The 23,758-nt window shown below is 43.1% G+C and overlaps 2 protein-coding genes across 3 annotated transcripts; both read left to right on the forward strand.

The window, feature by feature from the left end:
• The first annotated feature begins 4,177 nt into the window (after nucleotides 1–4,177).
• On the forward strand, nucleotides 4,178–15,665 carry LOC121871923 (mucin-2-like). Its single transcript, XM_042374524.1, has 2 exons — nucleotides 4,178–4,929; nucleotides 14,219–15,665. Exon 2 carries the CDS (start codon nucleotides 14,232–14,234, stop codon nucleotides 15,663–15,665), a length of 1,434 nt encoding a protein of 477 aa, XP_042230458.1. The 5' UTR covers nucleotides 4,178–4,929; nucleotides 14,219–14,231.
• A 107-nt stretch (nucleotides 15,666–15,772) lies between these two features.
• LOC121871904 lies at nucleotides 15,773–23,672 on the forward strand. Of its 2 annotated transcripts, none has more exons than XM_042374499.1 (2): nucleotides 15,773–17,896; nucleotides 19,415–23,672. In XM_042374499.1, exons 1-2 carry the CDS (start codon nucleotides 16,576–16,578, stop codon nucleotides 23,539–23,541), a joined length of 5,448 nt encoding a protein of 1,815 aa, XP_042230433.1. In that variant the 5' UTR covers nucleotides 15,773–16,575; the 3' UTR covers nucleotides 23,542–23,672. The 2 variants fall into 2 exon arrangements, with proteins under 2 accessions (XP_042230433.1, XP_042230435.1); XM_042374501.1 differs by having other exon boundaries at nucleotides 15,773–17,218.
• The last annotated feature ends 86 nt before the right edge of the window (nucleotides 23,673–23,758 follow it).

Here is a 23,758-nt window from a genome sequence, read left to right on the forward strand (position 1 = left end):
TATTATGGTATTAGTACAGTACTGTACAGGTATTATACTTCTGCTGTAGAATGCGATAATTTATCATTTCATCACTTACGAGCTGTTAGTGCAGTTGGTCTGTTTTTTTGTAACTGTTATGAACTTTATTTTCCTGTGTTAATGCAAGTGGAAACTAGAGTGGTCAGAGGGAAGCTGTGAAAGCAAATTTCGTAGGGTCACACTGGAAAACATCCTTCTCTTGTCTGTCCCGAGCCAGGATACACAAGTTAGTGCTGTACCATGATTCATAAACACCTCCCCCTTCCCCCATCCATCTTCCTGATACACAAGTTAGTGCTGTACCATGATTCACAAACACCTCCCCCTTCCCCCGTCCATCTTCCTGTTTTTATCCTTCTTTACTACTTAAAAATCCAGGGAATATTATAGTGCCCAAATTCTAAGTGTGAAAGTCTACCCTCACTCCCACCCTCAACAGACACCAAATCAATAGCCATGTTATGTCCAAGTAACATCATCACCCCCTCCAAGCAGAGGAATCTATTGTAATTCTCCTCTGACAAGATATGATAAGCACGGTCATGACGTTCCTCTAATACTATCTACAGTAGATTGATGCTTCACATCTTCAACGGGGATTGAGAACCCCCCCTCCCCCCTCGATTCCTTGATATACAGTAGTTTCAACTGCATATATATATATATTTTTTTTTATGAGGTTAATGTTATAGACGTGTGGGACTTATGTATACAGTACACCGTAAACCAGATCTAGTTCTGTATAACAACAATTAATAAATCGTTTGGAATACTTACTTAACACTACGTCTATTGATAAATTCTTGGTCTCTAAACTCTTAAGTGAATGAGTTAAATATAATGTAGGGTTTTGGAGAGGCTAATGCCAAGATACCACAGTCGCCCAGGTTGTGTGTGTCAGACTGGGCCCACATGTTGTTTCTAATAAAGAACTGAATCATATTAGGCACCCCAACTTCTTTCATCTGATAATTAAACATTCTAACCCACCCCCACAGGTAGCATTGGGGCGTTTAACCATAAGGTGAAATAAGCTGAGGTGCTTAATCTTCAGGTTATTCGAAAGTGCATATAAAAAGTGGGTTTATAGCCTGTTCGTTAGAAGCAACGCGGCTACAGCACATCATATTCCAAGCTTCGATACACGAGGTAATAGCCACCACTCTACTCGACTGCTTTCACTTCCTTAACTGATAAGTCAGGTAACCATTCACAGCTTGGTGGACGTTGAGTAAATTCAGCCATAATCAATATCATAAACCTAAAACAATTAAATTACTGCGCGAAATGTAAGTAGTGTCATCACATGGGCGCGTGATAACCTACACTCCTGCCATACATTCACAATTCTTCACAGATTCATGACATGTCTTCATATTATAATTTATAGGCGGTCAATGAATGCTGAAATATATGTAAAGACAAATGTATCAGAGGAATGTTACAAATCTACCCCTTACACCTGTAAACTTTTCGACTGAATAAAATATAGTTATTATTCAATGTCTGGATATTCGCTTGAATAAAAGGTTAAAGACCTCTCATAAGTAGAGCATTACCGGTAAATTTAACGCCAAAAAACAGCTCTCAGTACGTAGTGTATTATCTCAGGCAACACACCTGCACCCCCAGTAAGTATGTTGATAATGAGCCAGAGCTGTGAAAGTTGTGGGAAGTAGACGGCATAACTTGACATTATTTGTAGCGTTGTCACTCATGGCAACAAGGTTAGTGTGCCGTGTGAGTGTTAGGTGTGATGCTCAATTAATGATGGCATGGTGTATGTTCTTTCCCTGGGCAGACAACCTTTTGTCAGCTTGGCCACACGTTCCCCTGGCCCCGCCGGTTGGTCCTCATTGTCAAAGACAACTCACACAAAGCAACATGGCGCCTAATGACTTACCCCGTTACCTGACTTTCCCGTGACCACAGCGAGGCTCAGCACTTGCGGTGTTTATAAATTACTGCCTAAATGTATACCTTGAGTACAACAATATTTGAAGGTCGCGTTAATTTAAGTTACGCAGGGGCGGATCCAGGAATATCAAAGGGAAACGTGGCGAACAACTAACAACTAGCATTTTTTGGGGGCGGTGTAAGCCCCCAGATTTTATTTATTTATTTTATTTTTAATCTGACCAATATCATGGGCATTTGGAGGCCATTTGAGGTCATATGCACTTGATATAAGGAGATATTCTGAGGTCAATCATAATTTCCTTTTACAATACAAAAATGCCTGAGTACAATACTGCATTAAAGAAAAAGTATTGGAATTTTCTGATGAAAAGGGGGGGGGGCGTCCGGAACCCCAGGACCCCCCTGGATCTGCCCCTGTTACGTGTGATTTTACATTTTGGATTTTGAAACTTAAATTTGTGAGATAGAACTTTCACTGTTTTCCTGGAGTTTTCAAAGCTAACCTTTCCAATTCAACCGACTGACCATTTTATCCCAGGATATATAAGTCACCCTCCAGTACTTCAAGTTGTAGCGGTGAAAGAGTATGTAGAAATTTTTTTTAAATTGTACATAACTATGTTAGAAAGCATGACGTTAACTGTAGAACAACCGGGCACCTTTCTACGAACATCCTGTGAGGCAGGTGATGGGAACTCCGAAGCGGTGTAATAACAATAATAACAACTGCGTGTGGTCACGGGAAGTGAGTCACCCATAGTTACCGTCCCTCACTGGGAAGTTGCCATCTACAGTAGACCAAAACTGAAACTGTTATCTCTCACGACTATAGTTGATGCGCCACCCATGCTCTAGAAGTCTAGATCCTCACAACTACTACCTGTTGCTGCTACTCTCACCCACACTCACATGCAATGCTCACAAAGGCATACAATTTTTTTTCTCTTATCATATGTGTATTAGTAATATTGTAAAGGTAGTATGACAGTTGACAGTTGGTGGGAGGCCGACGTGTACAGTGTAGCAAGAAGTATCAGGGTTAAACTAAGTGAGGTATTATGTATTACAGTATTATCACTGGGTGGTCCTGCCCCTCCAGTCACGGTGGAAGATCTACAAAGTTCATTATTACATCGTTATTAATAATCTTCCTTCTGACAATACTTCCGCTACTAACACATATCATAAGTGAACGCTGGTGTGACCATAAAGGGTACGAAGACCTCTAAATTTAAGCTCACTCACCAGCTAACAGTGTATATTGTTAAAATTGGTCATCCTAACTTAGAGGCGCAAACAGACATATGAATTATGAAAGCGGATCGGAAAGGATTCTAGATTAAAAAAACAAAAAGTGGGTCAAACTATGGAGAGAAAAATACAGTTTGAATGAAAAGCTGTATTGCCATTTTATAATCAAAAGCACTGTACTGTATGTTGTCACCGGAGATTGACAACAGCCAACTCTTTCACGTATTTCCAGCCTGATTATTACCTTCACTATAATGTAAATGTGAAAGAAACAATAACAGAGTCATAATGTAATACTATATTTGTTTACATGATCAAAGAGGTGGTGTAGCTGCAGCGCACACAACTAATATGACTTAGTTAACATCTCCGTACAGCGCCACACCAGCGTGATACTTAGCTTATTTCACCAGATGATTATACAGTGTTGTTGGACTAGTCATTATGTATCACTAACTTTGTTAAGCGCTTAAAGACTTAGATTTTGAAATGCAGTATTAACATAACAACAATCCTATTGCTACCTGGAGGGGATAGGTTAGGTCAGCATTAGGGTATTTAATCATCTCGTGAAATAAGTTAGGGTGATTGTTAATCACTGATTAATCTACAGGTGATCACTATGCACTGCTAAAGAGTAAGTTCTTGTACTGTTTTTACCAAAGACTGACACGAGAACTAACATCAGCGGAACTGGTGGCAGGTTACCCCAACCCCCCCCCGGACCACAGAAAGCAGTACACCCGACTACTAAACTATGAAATTCGGGACAGTGAAAGCGATTGTTGAATCAACTTTCGGTTTGTAATGAATACTAATGGGCGTCATATATTCCAGGCCAGTTAGTGTGTGTGTGTGTGTGTGTGTGTGTGTGTGTGTGTGTGTGTGTGATCAGGGAGGCGCTGGAGTGTGTAAATGTGAAGGCGCGCGCGAGGTGAGTATGGCGGTGGTAACACTTCCCCGCCATTCGTTGTGTGCGTGTCGCTTGGTGTAGGTGTGTGTTGTGTCGCTTAGTGTAGGTGTGTGTGTTGGTATTGTGCGGTGTGTTCCAATTACTGTTGAGTGACCGCTGACTCCTGTACACCAACTGTTTGCTCTCCGCCACCACGGACTCAGTGAAGTACTTTAGGCCATAAGTACACATCCCTCCACCAAGGACCAGTGCAGTGTTACGACTTTAGTACATATCCAGTCACCACGGACCAGAGTAGTACTTATAAGCTACAATTACAACCCTTCCCTCACCACAGACAAGAGTAGTACCCCCCCACCACGGACCAGTGCAGCTCACACCCCCACAGGTACACACACCTGACCTCACAGTACAAGAGAGATCACACTTCTCGTCTCACCACCCTGAACGTCGATCCCCCGCCTCCCTCCAAAATACTCACTACAGATCCACCAAATACTCAACTCAACCACGCACACCTGTGATGACCATTCAACCAAACACGTGTCATAAGTATTAAAGTATATAGTGTCTTCAAGTATCGGAACCAAGAAGATAAATACAACTTCATACAAGATCATTAACTCTGTCTATACACTATTAAGAGAGTAAAGGTTGATACTAAGTTAATATACTGTTATTTACTTGTATTTATATATTAAGGTTACATCACAACATCACGTATATCGTCCCCCCCCCAGCATAAACTGACTACCTGTTCAAGAATCATTTCCACTGGCCAAGGGAGACATCAACCATTGAAATATGTAAACACGCAGTAACAGGTAAGACTTGATGTGTTTAAGAGAGAGAGAGAGAGAGAGAGAGAGAGAGAGAGAGAGAGCAGTGTGTGTGGTTTGGTTGATGTGTAAAAAGCATTCGAATCACCTGAAAATTAACCCCCAGCTCATTTCAGACTAAGATTAAGCACCCCTAACGCTAACCTAACACATCCTAACCTAAACTAACCTCCCCCAGGTAGCTAACACGCACTCTCGCTCTTTGATCATCCCGTTCAGTCATGTTAAGATCAACTTTTGTCAACATGTCCTGCCGAATTCACAAACAGATCTCTGAAGTGAGAAGCTCTACAAACAATTCCTCTCCACAAAGGTCAAAGATAGAGGGCCTGCATATGCTAATTATACACAGAGGCTTAGAGCCAGGAAGACGAATTTAAACCCATGAACTTTAACCTCAGGCCAAGGTCACTGATGGCCAATAGAAAATGACAGCAGCAATTTTCTTGTTCTTTCGACTCAAAAGAATACATTTATTTAAGTTGTCAAAAACTATCATAGGAAATCCACGCGACTCCAAAGCTGATACATTGGCCCTCACACTAATAGTTTCGATGTGATAAAAGATACTTCGATAATTTAATTGGCTTTGGATACCAAACACTTAGTGTGTACAGGACTGCCGGGAGTCACACCGAGGCGACTGTAAACAAATCACTACTCTTAAGTTTCTGTTGGACTTAGTGTGCAGCTTGTTTTATTTTAACATGTATTTATTGGTTCAGGAGACTGGCCTCACACTTCCTGGAGAGGTGAGAGTGAGGAGGGACTTAATGTACACACACACACACATACATACACACACACACACACACACGCACATATACACACACACGCACACATATACTGTACACACACACACACACACCTTGGAGGATGACTTTCAATCCACTGTTGTTGTACACTAACATTACACCATCAGAGGTGATGTCCACAAATACACCTTTTCACATATCCGTTGAGACATTGTTACATAACTATTTGACAAATTTCATAACCGAATGACAGAACACATATCGAATGACAATCTAAAATAACTGTTCGTTCATGCTAACGGAAGTGATTGACATAAGTTATAAAGTTGACAGACGTGAACAATAAACCGATAGTCTACATATAGTTTGAGAATGTAACAATTGGAGAATGACATACCACCAACAGTTATTTTAGATTGTCATTCGATATGTGTTCTGTCATTCGGTTATGAAATTTGTCAAATAGTTATGTAACAATGTCTCAATGGATATGTGAAAAGGTGTATTACGCGAAGTCCACCATACTTCTGTATGTGTTATTCCGTTACTGTTGTCCAGCAATGGTTGCCATCAAGGGTAAAGTTCGCTAAGGAAGAAGTCTTTTCCGTTAGAAAAATTGATGTTGCACGTGTCGTGCACCTGTTTGAATCTTCGGGTGAATGACTTGTACTAAACCGAGCGTGTAGGAGGGAGGCGTCGTGATTGGTTGAGAGGGACGCCTCAGGCTTCAGTCATGCAGAAGCTCCTCGTTCTTATCCTTGTTAGCTGGAGACTAACGAAGTTAAAGAATTTTCATGTGTAAACTTCTAGCTCAAGTATTACTATGTTTGCAAAAAAGTCCCCCATGCTGCCTCCTTGTGTACCGAAGGCTTAGTATACAGTGCGTTGTATCCACACTTCCCCTAACGGGCCGTCATGAATATGGGACCACTTACACCAAGACAATAGGTTAGGCAACATTCTTCATTTAAAATATGACAGTAATAATATATGTCATCTGTACAAGAGCGTCGCTGCCAGAGAGCGAGAGAAAGTTGGTGCCTACCAAACATACGAGTGTAATGAGCAGGTTCCTACACCACCCCTGTTGCCGTCACCATCACTATTATGATCATCACCATCATTTCCACAGTTATCGAAGTCGTTACCACTACACGACTCACCGCAACAGGAGGACCGTTCACGTTAAAATACCTTATATCAGTACAGTGTCTACGACTCAAGGTTCATGGAGGTGATGACAACTTTTTTGTGTCTTTTCTCAAGATCAATTTACAAATAATTCCACTTGGGTATCTCACCAAAGTGTTTGATAACTTCAACAATTTGACTTAACAAAGCTGCTGTGATTCTTAATTATATGTTATATAACTATACAACTATACGTATAATAATAGCAATGGTTGCCTCTCGTGTTAACGAGGATGACCGGCCCAAGGGCCACCTCGACGTGATTTTTGTTTAAGGTGTAGAAGCTGTCGCCAACACAACAACCACACCCTGAGTTAACGAGTTGCATGACCCAATGTCAAGGAATAGTCCAAGAAGACCGGACAACTCGCCAACTGCACTGACTAACCATTACCCCGGAACACGATCCGCAAATCGATTAACATCCGGGTTCCCAATTACTGCTGGGTAGACAGAGGCAAATGGCGTAAAGAAACTTGCCCATAGTTTCACACACACACACACACACATCTTGACATAGCTGTCCTCACAATCTACACATTATACTTTCCCTTAATATCAAAATGTATTTATTTACAACAATATATACAAATAAACCTTCTCATAGTCTCACATGAACTATTCGGTAGCTGTTATTTATCTACGTGATATTTGTTTACCGTTGTTGTTATTGCTATTGTTATTATTATTTTTGCTATAGTTGCTGCTATTATTGTTGCTACTGTTGTTGGTCGTGGTGTTTTTTATTATTAATATTAATGTTATTTTTTGGTGTTATTATTAATGTTAGATTTGTTGTCGTACATGTAAACTCTCATGTACACTTTACGGTGATGTTCCCGGAGTGTGTATTGATGTTACCTGTCGGCATATAGGAATATTCTCCTCACCGGTCCAAGTATAAGAAACAGTGAGGCGATAAATGGGGCTGGATGAATATACTTTACTTTGTTATGGAAGAGTTAGAGGGAAATTTTGACTCCATTTTGTTCTTGGGGTTTAAATGAGCCAATCACACGAGTTCCCACACCCACAGAGGAAGATAAGTACGTGTGAAAATTCCCCCAAGTGTCCAGGCCGGAGGTGTACAGTATTGAGGCTCATAACGGGGTGTTGGTGATTGGTCAATACTGTTTACTTCCATCACACAAACACTACTGTACACACACACACACACATACACTACTGTACACACACATACACTACTGTACACACACATACACGACTGTACTCACACACACATACACGACTGTACTCACACACACACATACACGACTGTACTCACACACACATACACGACTGTACTCACACACACATACACGACTGTACTCACACACACATACACGACTGTACTCACACACACATACACGACTGTACTCACACACACACATCATTGTACTCTCACACTAATGTACTCACACACATCAACCCAGCGTGAAAACATGTACGCGGCATATCAACAAACCTATATACATAACCTTCAAACAGCCGAACCAACAAGCAAAAAAACTAACAAATAAAAAACACACACACAAAAAACACCAGGATATTCCATTTCAGTGAGTTTCTTCTGTTCCGCTTGTGAAGAAATACGAATCATTACGGACGGCTATGACCAATGAACAATCGGCCAGGGCAGTACAGTACCGCTATACAAACAGTACCATTAGAACCCGCACCTCAAACACCGCCATACTGTAAATATAAACGCTGTGTGGGGATAAAACTTAATGTTATTGACTACTTCTAAAGCTAATCCAGTTTTGTTGGTTAAATAGATAAAAAAACACTTACATTCACCTGAAGATTACCCCTCCCCTCCCTCCCCCCCGAGTTGATGTTATGCTGTAAGGGTAGGTTAAGTTATGATATGTTATTAGGTTAGTTCATGTTAGATTAGATTTGGTTAAGGATGGCTATGGTGATATGTTTATGTTATGTTATGTTATGTTATGTTATGTTATGTTATGTTAACCTTACAGTGGTTAGTCTAAAGGTGAAACAAGGTGTATGTGGTCTAATCTTCAGGTGATCTAACGTTTCACCTGTGATTAAAATACGCTGATGGATAACGATAAATTCACATGGCCATATAACGGTCCCTTCCACACGCTAATAATAAACAGCGAAAAGATTATCAACAACTACAAAATGTATTAACCAATGACGAAATTTGTATCAAGAACTAACTCCAGAGCGTATACACATAACGAATGACGTAATATGTGGAAGTGTACAATTCAGGACTGGATAAAGAGGAACACGTAAGCATCTAGCGAGTCACTGTAATGGTTTAGATTTAGAACCTTCAGCGACTGACCACAACCATCAATCTACTCTGACAGTTAAAGCCTGCTTATCTATCTCTCTCTCTCTCTCTCTCTCTCTCTCGTGAAGAGGTTGCATCGTCATCATTTCAACAAAAGTTTTACACTGCACGACACAATCACATAAATATACTACCAGTGTACAACAGAGACACGACTTAACAACACCTGGTTTTTTCACCATCAGTCTCAACGTTCACTGTCAGCTGGTCAATATAGTGTGATGATGAGCTTGTAAACCACGGTCTTGAGGATGATGGCGCCATGACTAGCCAGAAGAGGTTAAACAATATTTAGGTATGTTTTATGTTACAAAATTAGGATCACATGAAGATTAGGTACACCTGTTTATATTATTTTTGCCACCTTTTCTACTACTTCTTCAAAAATCCTCATATTATTTCCCATTACTTGTAAACATAGGTGAGTTTTAATCACTGGAAGAAATCCTGGAATATTTACACTCCCGCATCATAAATAAATAAATAAATAAATAAATAAATAAGTAAATAAATAAATAAATAAAAACAGTCCGCTATAAGTTTCGTATGATCTGGTTCTCTCATTACCATCACCAGTTATGCTCATCTCTCCTCCCCCCAGAAAAGGATCACCCCCCCCCTAATAAAAAAAAAAGGTAAATTATCAAAGTTCAGTAAATCTAAGAGTTTCAAGACAGACTCAAAGCTGTACCTCTAAAAGTGCTATACTGTACATAGTGACCGCTGCCCCCCTCTATCTTACAGTATGGCTGGGGTGGTGAAGGTAGGGTTGGTGATGTTTACAGGGTCACGCATGGAGACGTTTGAGAAGCTCGGATGTAGAACAATTTGATTTAGTTTATTACTTTATGTATATTCTTAAATGATGTATATGTCTACCTTATAGGATCACCTGAAGATTACACACCCTGGATTATTTCACCTGATGATCAACCACCCTAAGGCTACCTGGAGTTTAGGTTAGGTTAGGTTAGATTGTTTTAGCGTTAGGTTAGGTTAGGTTTGGTTAGATTGTTTTAGCGTTAGGTTAGGTTAGGTTAGGTTTGGTTAGATTGTTTTAGCGTTAGGTGTGGATGAACTTCAGGTGAAATAAACTGGAGTGTCGAATCTTCAGGTATTACGATTTTTAAGACATTATCCTCAGCTTTTAGATACTTGATATTCTTACGACCAGAGAGAGAGGGAGAGAGTCTAACATACGTATCTCTAGTTTATTGTAATACACTATAGTGCGTTTTTTCTCATCTGATAAAAAACGCACTATAGTTACTCTCCCTTCTTACCCAACTTTTAACCTGTAATGAAGGAACAAATGGGAGCAGAGGAGAGTACGTGAGTGAGACAGTGGTAGTAGGTAGGTAGGTAGGTAGGTAGGTAGGTAGGTAGGTAGATAAGGTGATAAATAGGTAGGTAGATAAGTAGGTAGAAAGATACGTAGATATATAGATAAATAAGTAGGAAGAAAGATACGCAGATAGGTAGAAAGATAAGTAGATAGGTAGATAAATAGGTAGGGTCGGTAGGGAGGTGTTAAATAAGAGGAGTGGGCCGTGCACAACCAAACAGCTGATATTTTCACCAATTTACCAGCGACCGTCAACGCGACCACACCACACGCCACACCACTCCACCATTACCGCTGATAATATCTTAATCATTTTTATTTTCTTTAACGATTTTCTCACCAAGTTTACCGTAATGTGTACCTTCCGCTGAGAGAGAGAGAGACGTGTTTGAGTTGATCCAAAATATTGTTCTCGGATTTGGGGGGTGGTGGCGGGGGGTAAATATTGAAGCATAACATAGCCTTTTGCATACAACTTACCGTTATCCATAATATTTCCAGGAATAACCATTGATTGCATTATATATAAGCATAAATAGAGAGAGAGAGAGAGAGAGAGAGAGAGAGAGAGAGAGAGGTTGGTAGAAAGATAGATAGACATAGAGAGAGAGGGGGATAAATAGATAGATAGATAGATATAAATATAGCGAAGGGGTGGGAATGGAGGAGGGTCACCAAATACTACACAGTACAGTGCAGTATGATAAGAGGCTAAACCATTACTGTACCATTTTTCGTCACCACTCAGGTCTATAATTGAACACCGTAAAGACACGTGACTTTGTAGGTAAGACGATCAAGTTTAAGGGGTCACCAAGAACTGGTTACTGGGTGTGGTAAGATTAATTCCCTCACGCGGGAATATTATTGAGAATCGGGTCAGTAAAGGCGGATTCTGAGTTGATGTATATAGCCGAAGAGCAAAGATTATATTATTATTATCATTATTATTATTATTATTATTATTATTATTATTATTATTATTATTATTATTATTATTATTATTATTATTATCATTATTATTATTATTATCAGTACATTATCTTTAAAAGGAATTTGTTTACTGCATTTACCTAACTTAATCACATCTAACCTAACTTAACGCAGTCCAGCCTAATCTACCCAAACCTAACAGAACCTAACCTACCATAATCTAACCCATAACTTCACCTAATATAACCTAATCTAACAAAAGTAAACTAGGGTGAGTAATTTTCATGTGATTTTATATCTAACACAGGTCATGTATCCCCCTGCCCCCACTACCCATTTCTGGTTTTTTCGGGTTTTTGATTGAGAGAGACCGCAGGACTAGTGGATGAAGCTGCGGAATTTCCAAGCTGCCAGAAACCAAACCACGGGGGCGTCAAACAGCAAGTCATCCACCGGACGTCACAACAGTAGATACCTTGGTCATGGTCAATGCTTCTAACACGTTGAACTTTGTGGGTCAATGTTACCGAGGACGAGTCAATGTTAGCGAGGGCGAGTTAATGTTAGCGAGAACGAGTTAATGTTAGCGAGGACGAGTTAATGTTAGCGAGGACGAGTTAATGTTAGCGAGGACGAGTTAATGTTAGCGAGGACGAGTTAATGTTAGCGAGAACGAGTTAATGTTAGCGAGGACGAGTTAATGTTAGCGAGGACGAGTCAATGTTAGCGAGGACGAGTTAATGTTAGCGAGGACGAGTTAATGTTAGCGAGGACGAGTTAATGTTAGCGAGGACGAATCAGTGTTAACGAGGCACAAACGATGTTTTGGAGTCCATGAGTGTGTGTGATAGTGACCATGAGTACAGTAAAAGTGGACAAGTATGTGTGTGTGTGTGTGAGAGAGAGAGAGAGAGAGAGAGAGAGAGAGAGAGAGAGAGAGAGATACTGGTCCCCTTAGCAGAAGACAGATGAAGGCGCCTCACTGCCCCACACAAGCTACCAGTAACCACATAGTAAACCAAAATATTACTTACAACAAAACAAAAATAAATAATAATTCACGGTTCCTCTCACACGATCCCAACCCACATCCTACCTCGAAAATAAAATTAAATAATAATAACAATAATAATAATAATGATAATGATAATGATAATGATAATAATAATAATAATAATAATAATAATAATAATAATAATAATAATAATGATAATAATAATAATAATAATAATAATGATAATAATAATAATAATAATAATAATGATGATGATGATGATGATGATGATGATGATGATGATGATGATGATGATGATGATGATGATAAAATACGTGAATTGCATTAACCACCACTTGTTATATGTTTGTGGTTAACGTTGAACCACAAACTGTTGACCTAATTCACTGCTGGAAACATAAACTGACTCAAAGTACACACAGATATTACTTTAACCCCGCAGAGCATAACAAATATTACACTTAACGTTTCCTAGTGTTTTATTAAGTTGATGTGATAATAAATGGAGTGTGATCTAATTTTGAGTGCAGTAGCTAGAATACTTGGGAGGTAAATCTCTCTCTCTCTCTCTCTCTCTCTCTCTCTCTCTCTCTCTCTCTCTCTCTCTCTCTCTACTGTTACAAGACCGATGCCAATTATTTTTTTCTCTCTCAGGTACAAAATTTTCTCGAGGAGACTTAAGAGAAGAGAACAAATATAACAGTATCTCCATAACACATCTCCGTCACACATAACACATCTCCGTCACACATAACACATCTCCATCACACATAACACATCTCAGTCACACATAACACATCTCCATCACACATAACACATCTCAGTCACAAGTATCAAGGTTCAATGGTTCACAGTTTTACAAGTGGTGTAAGTGGTGTAAGTGGTGTAAGTGGTGTAAGTGTTTCATATAGTGGAAAGTTGTGTTGGTAGTAATGACTTTGTTTAACCCTCAGGTGCTTTTGCTTCCTGTGTCAGATACCTTGGTTGTGGTGTAGGAGGTGGCGGTGGTGGTAGTGGTTAGGTTGGCGTTAAATTAGGTGAGATTAAGTTAGCTAGGGTTAGGTTAGCGTTAGGGTGGTTAATCTTCACGTGAAATAAACTGGGCTTTCAAATTTTCACCTGATAAAAAAAAAAACTCGCATCTCAGTCGTCACCATCCCACCTGCCTGATCTCGTAACTCGGGCAAAAACTAATTCTACCCAGATGTGTGTGTGTGTGTGTGTGTGTGTGTGTGTGTGTGTGTGTGTGTGTGTGGCCCGAGGTTGTATGTCATCCTATGCCCCTCCATCCTCCTTCCTCCTCCACATCACCCACTCAGTTGGACGTAATGAAACGCTCCGGGCGACAACAAGACAACCGGTAAAACGCTATTAAACTTTAACTGAGTTTTCTGGCGTGTTTTTCTTTGTACTTTTGTGGCTTATCTACTAATAGCCTCTCACGTCTTTAAGCAAAATCTTTTACGTGCGGCCAAAATATCAATGGTTACTGTCAGTAGTCATTATACAGCTTATCTAAAAGAGTTCACCTGAAGATTAGATACCCTAACTTATTTCACCCGACGATTAACCTTTCTAATGCTAACCTATGAAGGATTAGGATTAGGTTAAGTTAAGGGTAGCCATAAGTTTCTACCTGTGATGAGGCTTAACTCTTACATATTCTTGAGAACATTACACTAAAGACAACGTTATATTGTTTACAGGAACTGATGCACAATGGGACTTATTCAGCGGAGAGGATCCTTCGTCTCCCTACTACTTCTCCTCAACCTTGGCTACACCGTCTCCTTCAGGCCACACCGTGATGTCCTCCTCAGCACCCAGGACTCTGAGGGACAAGGTGACTTTGGGCTGGCACAGGAGGGGTGGAGGAATAAGAAGGATGCAACTTGGACAGAGGAGGATAGACAGAGTTTTGGTGAGGCTGTAGAGGCTGTCCACGGCCCTCGTATTGGAAGACGGAAGCCATACGTGCCCTTCAATAGTCTGACATTCGTTACGGCTAATAATGACGTTGGATCCTTTGACTGGGCTCTGAGTAACGAGAGTGATATACGCCAGAAGATTGCCGGGAGTAAACTGGCGGGCAAAAGACCAATCTCAAAAAGACCCTCAACAACAGCCTCACTTTCCTTCGTATCTACCAAACCTAAGACAACAACCACTCAGATACCTACAGCCACTCCAGATACATCAACAGCAGTACCACATACCACTCAGGCATACATAACGATACCGGAAATACCAGAAACAACTTTACTAGGTACACAGAAACCTACGTACCAATCACCCAGCCTCACCACTACATCAGCATCCAGACGACCTACTACCAGGGTATCAACATATGCCCCCAAGACCACTACCATCACCGCTACCACCACCCAGCCTCTGACAACAGAACATATCACAACGGAGACACCAACACTCTCTACTTGGCTTCCACCTTCTATGACATTTCATTCGCCACATAGTCCCTCTTCCTTCACACGATTCCCTTCCAACAAAAGACCCACGATCAAGATTCCTTCAACCACACGTCAACCATCAACCATAGATGAGTCTTCTCTTACCACATGGTCCACGATCAAGATTCCTTCAACCACACGTCAACCATCAACCATAGATGAGTCTTCTCTTACCACATGGTCCACGATCAAGATTCCTTCAACCACACGTCAACCATCAACCATAGATGAGTCTTCTCTTACTAGATGGTCCACGATCAAGATTCCTTCATCCACACGTCAACCATCAACCATAGATGAGTCTTCTCTTACTAGATGGTCCACGATCAAGATTCCTTCATCCACACGTCAACCATCAACCATAGATGAGTCTTCTCTTACCACATGGTCCACGATCAAAATTCCTTCAACCACACGTCAACCATCAACCATAGATGAGTCTCCTCTTACTACATGGTCCACTTCAACTATATGGCACCATCCTTCCACCACAAAATCCCCTTCAACCATAATGCTCGATCCAACAACCAAACCAAGTCTAACGCCATGGGTCCCTCTATTTACAAAGGCCCCAACAACCACAAGGGCCCCAACAACCACAAGGCCTCCAACAACCACAAGGCCCCCAACAACCACAAGGCCCCAACAACTACAAAAGCCCCCAACTAAGGCCCCCAACAACTAGGGCCTCAACAATCTAAGATAACAACCAAATACCCCCAACAACCAAGGCCCCCTTAAACAAGGCCCCCAACAACCACAGGGCCCCCAACAACTACAAGGCCTCCAACAACACACGATCCCCAACAACTACAAGGCCCCCAACAACCACAAGGCCCTCAACAACTGCAAGGTCCTCAACAACCACAAGACTTCCTTTAATAACCTGGCACTCTCTACCAAATAGATACCATGGAAATACTTGGCCTCCAACAACAACTAGACCCCCTCCTCCCCCTACAACCACAACACCCACTACAACAACTAGACCCCCTCCTCCCCCTACAACCACAACACCCACTACAACAACTAGACCCCTTCCTCCTCCTACAACCACCGAGTATTCTTGGGTCACTAAACCCTATTCAAACACTAATTATGCATTCACAAGACCTCCTTCCGTCTATTTACGACCTAAAAGCACAGTTACACCATCAGCTGAGCCACCACACACCAGCCCAGGCACTGGATCTGTGTCGACGTGGAGGCCAACATACATAGCACCACACACCACCACACGAATTTCTAGTAATCCATCATTCACCACTACATCACCACCAATAACATCCTTCACTAGACCAACGTACTGGTTCACAACACCTGCCACAACCTTGTCTACAGCTCCCCAGAGAGATATAATAACTCCTGTATTTGAATCACTGACGAGAACACCAACCAAGTCATCCTCAACACCCCGGCCAACCTTCAAGATTCCCGGCAAAGTCTCGACAACAACTACACCTTATTTTACCTCATCTGCCTTGACACTACAACATAAGTTCTCAAGGCCGACTACACAATCCAGACCACTACAGTCATATCTGAGACCATTTGAGACCCCTCCTCAAAGACCAAACTTTCCTCAAGGCAGCCTAATGACTACTACTGAGGAAGACCAACTTACAACTGTTCATTCCCAACAAGAAAGTATAAACTCCAAACCTGTTGTTACGTATCTATATGATATACCCACGGCCTCACCTCGACCCACATCAGTGATAGCTGTAGACGACTTAGACCAACAACTGATCAAGGAAGCTATGGGAGAATTCATCAGACAGAACAAGCCGTCTCTACCACAGCTAAATACCATCACTAAGAAGCCTGACAGTGTGTTTGAGGTTTATTCTCCGGTACAAGTGATCGAGGAGCCAAATACTGAGAATCTCTTTGAGCAGCACTTCACAGAGACAGTACCAGTAAGTGATTTCTTACACAGTAACTCACAAAACGGAGAGACGAAGAGACCGAACCATTCCAGCATCACGTTCACCTCTTCACCAGGACCAGATGTTTCCCCACAGCGACTCACACACGGTAACTCTGACTCCACGACTCCAACAACTACATCAAGACCAGCTGCTCCAGAAGCTTTAGATGACGACTTTAAATTCCCTGACTTAACCAGCTTGCCGCCGCTGACGAGTGTACAAGTCCATGAAGAACCATACACCAAAGTGGAGGGAATCCAGAGCGGCGAAACAGTACCCACTACCAACTTACCTCTGACCCAAGAAGGTAATGCTACCCCCGAATTTGAATACGACTTCTATGAGGACGACCTGAGTGAGTACTATGCTGCCTATGGTATTCTTGGGGACGGGCATGAGGAAGAGATAGATGATGGTCGTCCACATACGCTTGGTGCCCCGTCTAAATTTCCCGGCCTTCAGACTCTCACTTGGCCCTATACTATCACCCCTACTTCTAAAACCCCTGTACCTGACGAAGCTCATTTATTACGGATACCTGGACTAGACAATGAAAATCTTATTCCTCAAAACTCTAACTCTGATTATGGCTTACCGTCTCAAACAACACCTCACACACACTCTCAAGTCTCACAACACAACACATCATCCTCCTTAATGGAGTCGTTTATCTCAAGCTTTTCCTCCTCCCTTCCCTCAGCCGACGACTTCCCTAACTATGACGATTATTACTATTACTCATCACATAGTCAGTCGTATACTGAAGAGACCCATGACTATTACATCTACCATGACACAATGTACAGTAACAACGAGGATGAATACAACCCGGGGGAGCGAGACCCTCCTGCTGTGGCTGTGAGAGTGGCGGAGGCAACCCAGCTGACCTCGCCTCCCCCCACACTCGCCTCCTTCAGTGCAGAAGGTTCCCCTGAGACCGTCACCCACACACCCGATGACTCTTTGCTGCATCTCCCCAATGACAGTAAGTTAGGAAATATTAAGGTAAATCAGAACATCTTTAATCTAAGCGCTCTACTATATCCAAATTACAAAGACCCTCAAGTCATTCCTTCTGAGCTAGAGAAGTTAAATCTCCTTCCTGTTTATCAACCACCTAACATGAACGTTTTCAACACGGGCTTCTTACACACTGATTATGTTGCCACGGCAGGCACGTCCACCTCCACCACACGTCGGCCGCCTGTAGTGTACACGTCACCAGTCAATAAGGGCGGGGTGCTGGGTCGTCCGGGATCACAAGGTCAAGGTAAACTACCAGAGTCACATTTTAACACGTTCGCCTCTCTTAACCCTCTCAGGCCTCAACAGTCTAATTATATAAGTCAAAACGTTGGCCTAACAACTAATAATAAGCCGGTGAATCAAACAAGCTTACTCAACTCTGGTAATATTGAGTATAAAATAAGTGATTCTAACTCACACTGGCACGATGACGCCTTCCTTCCTACTACTGATAATGATAATCACTTTGATCAGCCTAACAGAAGAATTTTTTACGAGAAAAACAACTTAAATGTCGGTAACTTTACAAGTGAAACTTGGCCACACTATGAGAGTTCACACATTAGCACAGACAAGTACAGTGCAGAGCTTCACCTCCCCGAAGAAGCTGTTGGGGGGAGTGTCAGTGTGGATGGCTGGCCCACACTTGGTGCCTCTGGTAGACCCCCTTCAGTATACCTGCCTCACGTGGCTCTTAAATACCAGCGTGTGAATGCGTCCGATTATACTGTATTTCAGGAAGTGTTAACACAAGTTGATGAAAACCCCAACTTATCTCTATCAACAAACATTCCACAACATAGTTTAATTAATACCGAAAAAGATAGCCAGACAGGTGATGGTCTAACAGCTAGACCCGGTAATGAGCCGCTCAAGGTAGATTCTTTACCCTTAAACCCTGATAAAATTATTCCCCACGAACCAGAATGTTTTTCGCCACCCCCATCATCACCCAGCTTGACGCCTCACACAAGACCCTCATCACCCTTAATTAATGACCAGGATAAGGTGACACTTCCCAACGTATCACTAACTTTTAACTTGGACCGTCACGCCTCCCTCACACCTCTCTCCTTCTCCCCTCCTCCTGTCTTCTCTAGCATTCTGAGACCATACCACAGACCTCCTCCTCCTCCTCTATCTGCCGTCCGTCACACTCGAACACCTGACTACAGACCTTCTTCTGTTACTACTGACCAGGACACAGCCAGACCATACAACACACCTGAGCACACGGCCGTCTTCAGCAGCACTTCACCTCCTCCAGCAGTACAAGTTGGGGCGGCTGATATCAGGACAACAAATATGCATGGGATTCAAAGTTTACAACCTAATGACCAGTCTCACGTGACACTAGCAACACCATCGAGTAACGCGGTGTCTTCCTTCACTGTTACTGACCCAACAATTCATTTCACATCTGCAGTTACTAGCCACTTTACCCAACACCCTGACGACACTTCTGTTCAATTTGCAGACTCTGGAGGCACCGGACACCACCGAGAACAAGGGAGTCATTTTAACACAGAGGATCATCCTACACACCCTCACGCTCAGTTCGTCTTGGTCAAAATCTGGAACATGGTGGACGGGCAGCTGCAGTTAGTGGGGGAACAGCCGGTGCCCGTCAGTATGTTCACCAACTCCTCCATCGCTAACGGTGCTGTGGTCAACCCTCAAGACCTACCACCTCGAGTCCTGGCGTCGTTGGCCTCCAAGATGAATAACTACCCGTACCTAGACCCCGCCCTCTACCACCCACCCCGCGCCACACGATCTCTACCATCCCACCACCAGGAACACCACCTTCAAGGCTCACTGGATGATGACATCGACCTAGGCGGCTTATACCAATCTCTCAAGAATACTGTCTCGGGCTCCTTACCTGCCAGGAACTCTCAACCAATGACAAAAACTAACACATTCCACCCTTCGCCTAATTCCCAGCAGCTTATGTACACTACCAGAGGAGAACACGTCAAAAATAGAAGGAAATTGAAGAAACTGTTTGATTTTGATGTTGGTCGACCTGTCTTACACACACACAATACTGGAAAATCACATCATCCGACCTTGAAGGAACAACTTCATTTCGGTAACTCAAGACAATCAAGGTTTACCGTGAACAGGCCAAAGAAGTCTTCAGTTTCTCTCGGTTCAATACAGCGACGCAGCAAAAGAACAGCAGAATTGCTGCAGGCACTCGAGGGCAAGGTTAACAGCGAGGCGGAACCTTTGGTCATTCACTTCATCCTGCCTCAGACAACTGCTCAAGGACCACCTAACTCACACACAGCTCAAGGACCACCTCTCTCAAACACAGCTCAAGGACCACCTCTCTCACACACAGCTCAAGAACCACCTCTCTCACACACAGCTCAAGAACCACCTCTCTCACACACAGCTCAAGGACCACCTCTCTCACACACAGCTCACACATCCACCACCGTAGACTCACAAACTCAAAATCATTCTTATGAGGTCACGGAAGAATCTACTTTTTATAAAACACAAGTACCACCACTACCACAACTACAACCACAACCTCCACCATCACAACCACAACCACCATCACTTTCGCTGCCACCACCACCACCACAGCAAACCTTACCATTAATAGTCTCACGCCGAACATCACCACCACCACCACCACCACACGAGGTTGGAGGTGTTGGCAGTGATAATATTCATATGAGTTATCCCTCATATCTTACAAATTTCTCACCCACACCTGACCAAACTCATTTCTCACCCACACCTGACCAAACTCATTTCTCACCCACACCTGACCAAACTTACGCTTCATCCACACATTATGACCAAACTAGGACCCGGCCTGACCCTGACTCCCCACCAAGAAGACAGTACTACGGGGGTATTGGTAACCCTGACCACAACAACCTGCCTTTCTCCATCGGGACAACCCTGGAGGAAGATGACCTTACTTATCTACATGTTCTCTCTAACTTTGCTGACCGGATAGAGAACTCACCGAACCCTGACCCGACCATCCAAGCACACGTGGGTGATGTACTGAGTGCAGAAAGGCCATACAGCTACAGTGGTAATGGAGGTGTACAAAGCAACGCGTTTGAGTATCCGGCTTATGCACAGGTGGGTGATGGCGTTCTTCAGCCTCTGCCGCAGCCTAATGTGCCTAATGAACACCGAGGGTCTATCTTAGAGCTTCTGCCTCAAGACCTTCCTAACATCAGTCCTCTTCATCCCACAGAACACCCTATAAACAACCCCGTTAACCTGAAGAGTGTCCTGGGCTCTCTACCCTCCCACAACACACTCCGCAAGGAACAGCTCCAAAGTCGCCTCGCTACCATCACCGGCACCAACACCTTCTCTGGCCATCTGGGTAATCAAGGTTTCATTAACCACAACAACTACGCGGCGCAAAATTCCGCCTCTGGTAACTACGGTAAGCAACCAGCCTTCAACCAGGTGGTGAAGAGATCAAACCGGCCAAAACCAGGGTACCTGACCCTCATATCTGACCTTCTGGATGATTCGACTTACTACCCGCCAGGTTTTGACAATGATGACGTCACACCTGAGGCCACAACACTCCAGCCACCCAATTACACAACCTCCTCTGTGTATGACGTAAGTTACCCAGATTATTTGAATAACGACCAACGTTTACCTTCCACCAATCAGCACGCCAGTTCACTCACACCCTTGTCCAACCCAGTGAACTATCCATTACCACCCTTCAACGACCTGAACTACCCGTTACTACCCTCGACCAACGACCTGAACTATCCGTTACCATTCTCGACCAACGACCTGAACTATCCGTTACCACCCTCGACCAACTACCTGAACTATCCATTACCACCCTCGACCAACGACCTGAACTATCCGTTACCACCCTCGACCAACCAGGTAAAGTATCCAATCACATCGTCTACAAACGAGGCTAACTATCCACACATACAGTCTAACAGCCACGGGGGGTATCTACGCCCACCCTCGACCAACGACCTGAACTATCCATTACCACCTTCGACTTCCCAGGTAAACTATCCCCGCCCGTTATCTAATAACCAGGGGAACTATCAACGACTTCCACCAGCCAATCACGGGAACTATCAACGTCTTCCACCAGCCAATCAGGGGAGTTATCAAAGTCTTCCACCAGCCAATCAGGGGAACTATCAACGTCTTCCACCAGCCAATCAGGGGAGTTATCAAAGTCTTCCACCAGCCAATCAGGGGAGTTATCAAAGTCTTCCACCAGCCAATCAGGGGAACTATCAACGTCTTCCACCAGCCAATCAGGGGAACTATCAACGACTTCCACCAGCCAATCAGGGGAGTTATCAAAGTCTTCCACCAGCCAATCAGGGGAACAATCAACGTCTTCGACCAGCCAATCAAGTGAATTATCAACGTCTTCCACTAGCCAATCAGGAGAACTACCAACGTCTTCCACTAGCCAATCAGGAGAACTACCAACGCCTTCCACTAGCCAGCCAGGTGAACTATCCACACCGACCATCCAACCAAGAGGACTCTGAACTCCGACCATCCACTGATCAGGTGAGATACATAATTCGCCCCTCGGCCAGTCAAGCACATTCTCCCCCATCACTGCTGGACCAGACAGTCTTCTCGAGCCAAATTGATCAGGTCAAATTGGCTCATTTATTCTCAACGTTACCTGAACATGTGGACATTCCCATCTCACCTGTGCTTAACCCATCCATTTTTTCCAGTCAACAGTCATTCCAAATGCTGGGTTTTAATCAGCCGCCACCTTCTGAACCTCCAACTGTTGACCAGTCCATAAATAACTACTACGAGTTCCTCCAGTCTACTCTTCCCCTTCAGCAGCCAACTAATCTAGACCAGGGCGTCTTCAACCCCTCTTACCCTTACCACCCAGCCTTGTCTAGTGTTGTATTCGATGATCTTCCCAATAATGATGAGACAATCACTCCTGCGCCTGCCGTCATTGCTCCAGTGGCCGCCATCGTTCCAGTACCTGCCACAGCGACCGTCACTAACGTACAGACCTGTTTGTCGGACAACACGTGTGCTCTGGGTATCGCTGCTTTACTCGCTCTGGGAATATCCAAAGCCATCGCTCTACCCTTCTTGGTTCCTGCACTAATAGGACGCCGCCGCCGCCACCTACACTACCTCTCCTCCTTGATAAATACTTCCAAAAAGGTGATGGCCGATGAAAAACAAATTGAAATATGGTTGAAAAACTTGACCACATCTTCGAATTCAACAACAGAGAGTTCTAGAGACGTTTTCACAGTGGCTTACTCTTTCATCTCGGACATTGCCAACATCAGTCCTGGAACTAATCTATCTCAAGTCGCACAACAAAAGACCACCAAGAAAAAGATTGAGGAACTTGAGAACACATTAAAAACATTGACTAAAGATGAAGTCATTTACCTGATGCAGAGAGCACTAAGGATACTTCTGGGTACTGCTACAACACACACGAGGGAAGGAGACAAGAAGGTAACACATTCAGGAAACACAAAAGAAGACTTAAGAAATAGTAACACAGCCGAGGATCTTGAAACACCTCGTCCTCTCACCAGTAGAAGAGAGAATGTGTTGCAACAATGAAGTGAATCATCGACTGGTTATCAGCACTAAATAATCCTCTTGTCTTATACAGTCTTCGGATCACGTGAAGATTAGCGCTAATCCATCTTATTTCACTTTAAGATTAACCACACCTAACGCTAATCTAATCTAACTTAACCTAATCACCCTAACGCTAACCTACCCTAACCTAACCTCCCCCCCCCCCACAATTTAGGGTGTTTAATCATCAGGTGAA

This window comes from Homarus americanus, unplaced genomic scaffold, assembly GCF_018991925.1.
Source record: "Homarus americanus isolate GMGI-L3 unplaced genomic scaffold, GMGI_Hamer_2.0 scaffold34345, whole genome shotgun sequence".
NCBI lineage: Eukaryota > Metazoa > Arthropoda > Malacostraca > Decapoda > Nephropidae > Homarus > Homarus americanus.

What these genes read in the sequence shown, in the direction of transcription:
- LOC121871923 (XM_042374524.1), top strand. Translation starts at nt 14,232, where the DNA reads ATGGGACTTATTCAGCGGAGAGGATCCTTCGTCTCCCTACTACTTCTC.
- LOC121871904 (XM_042374499.1), top strand. Translation starts at nt 16,576, where the DNA reads ATGACTACTACTGAGGAAGACCAACTTACAACTGTTCATTCCCAACAA. An exon ending in GCTGCATCTCCCCAATGACA is followed by an intron (nt 17,897 to 19,414) that starts GTAAGTTAGGAA and finishes TTCAATTTGCAG; the next exon opens with ACTCTGGAGGCACCGGACAC.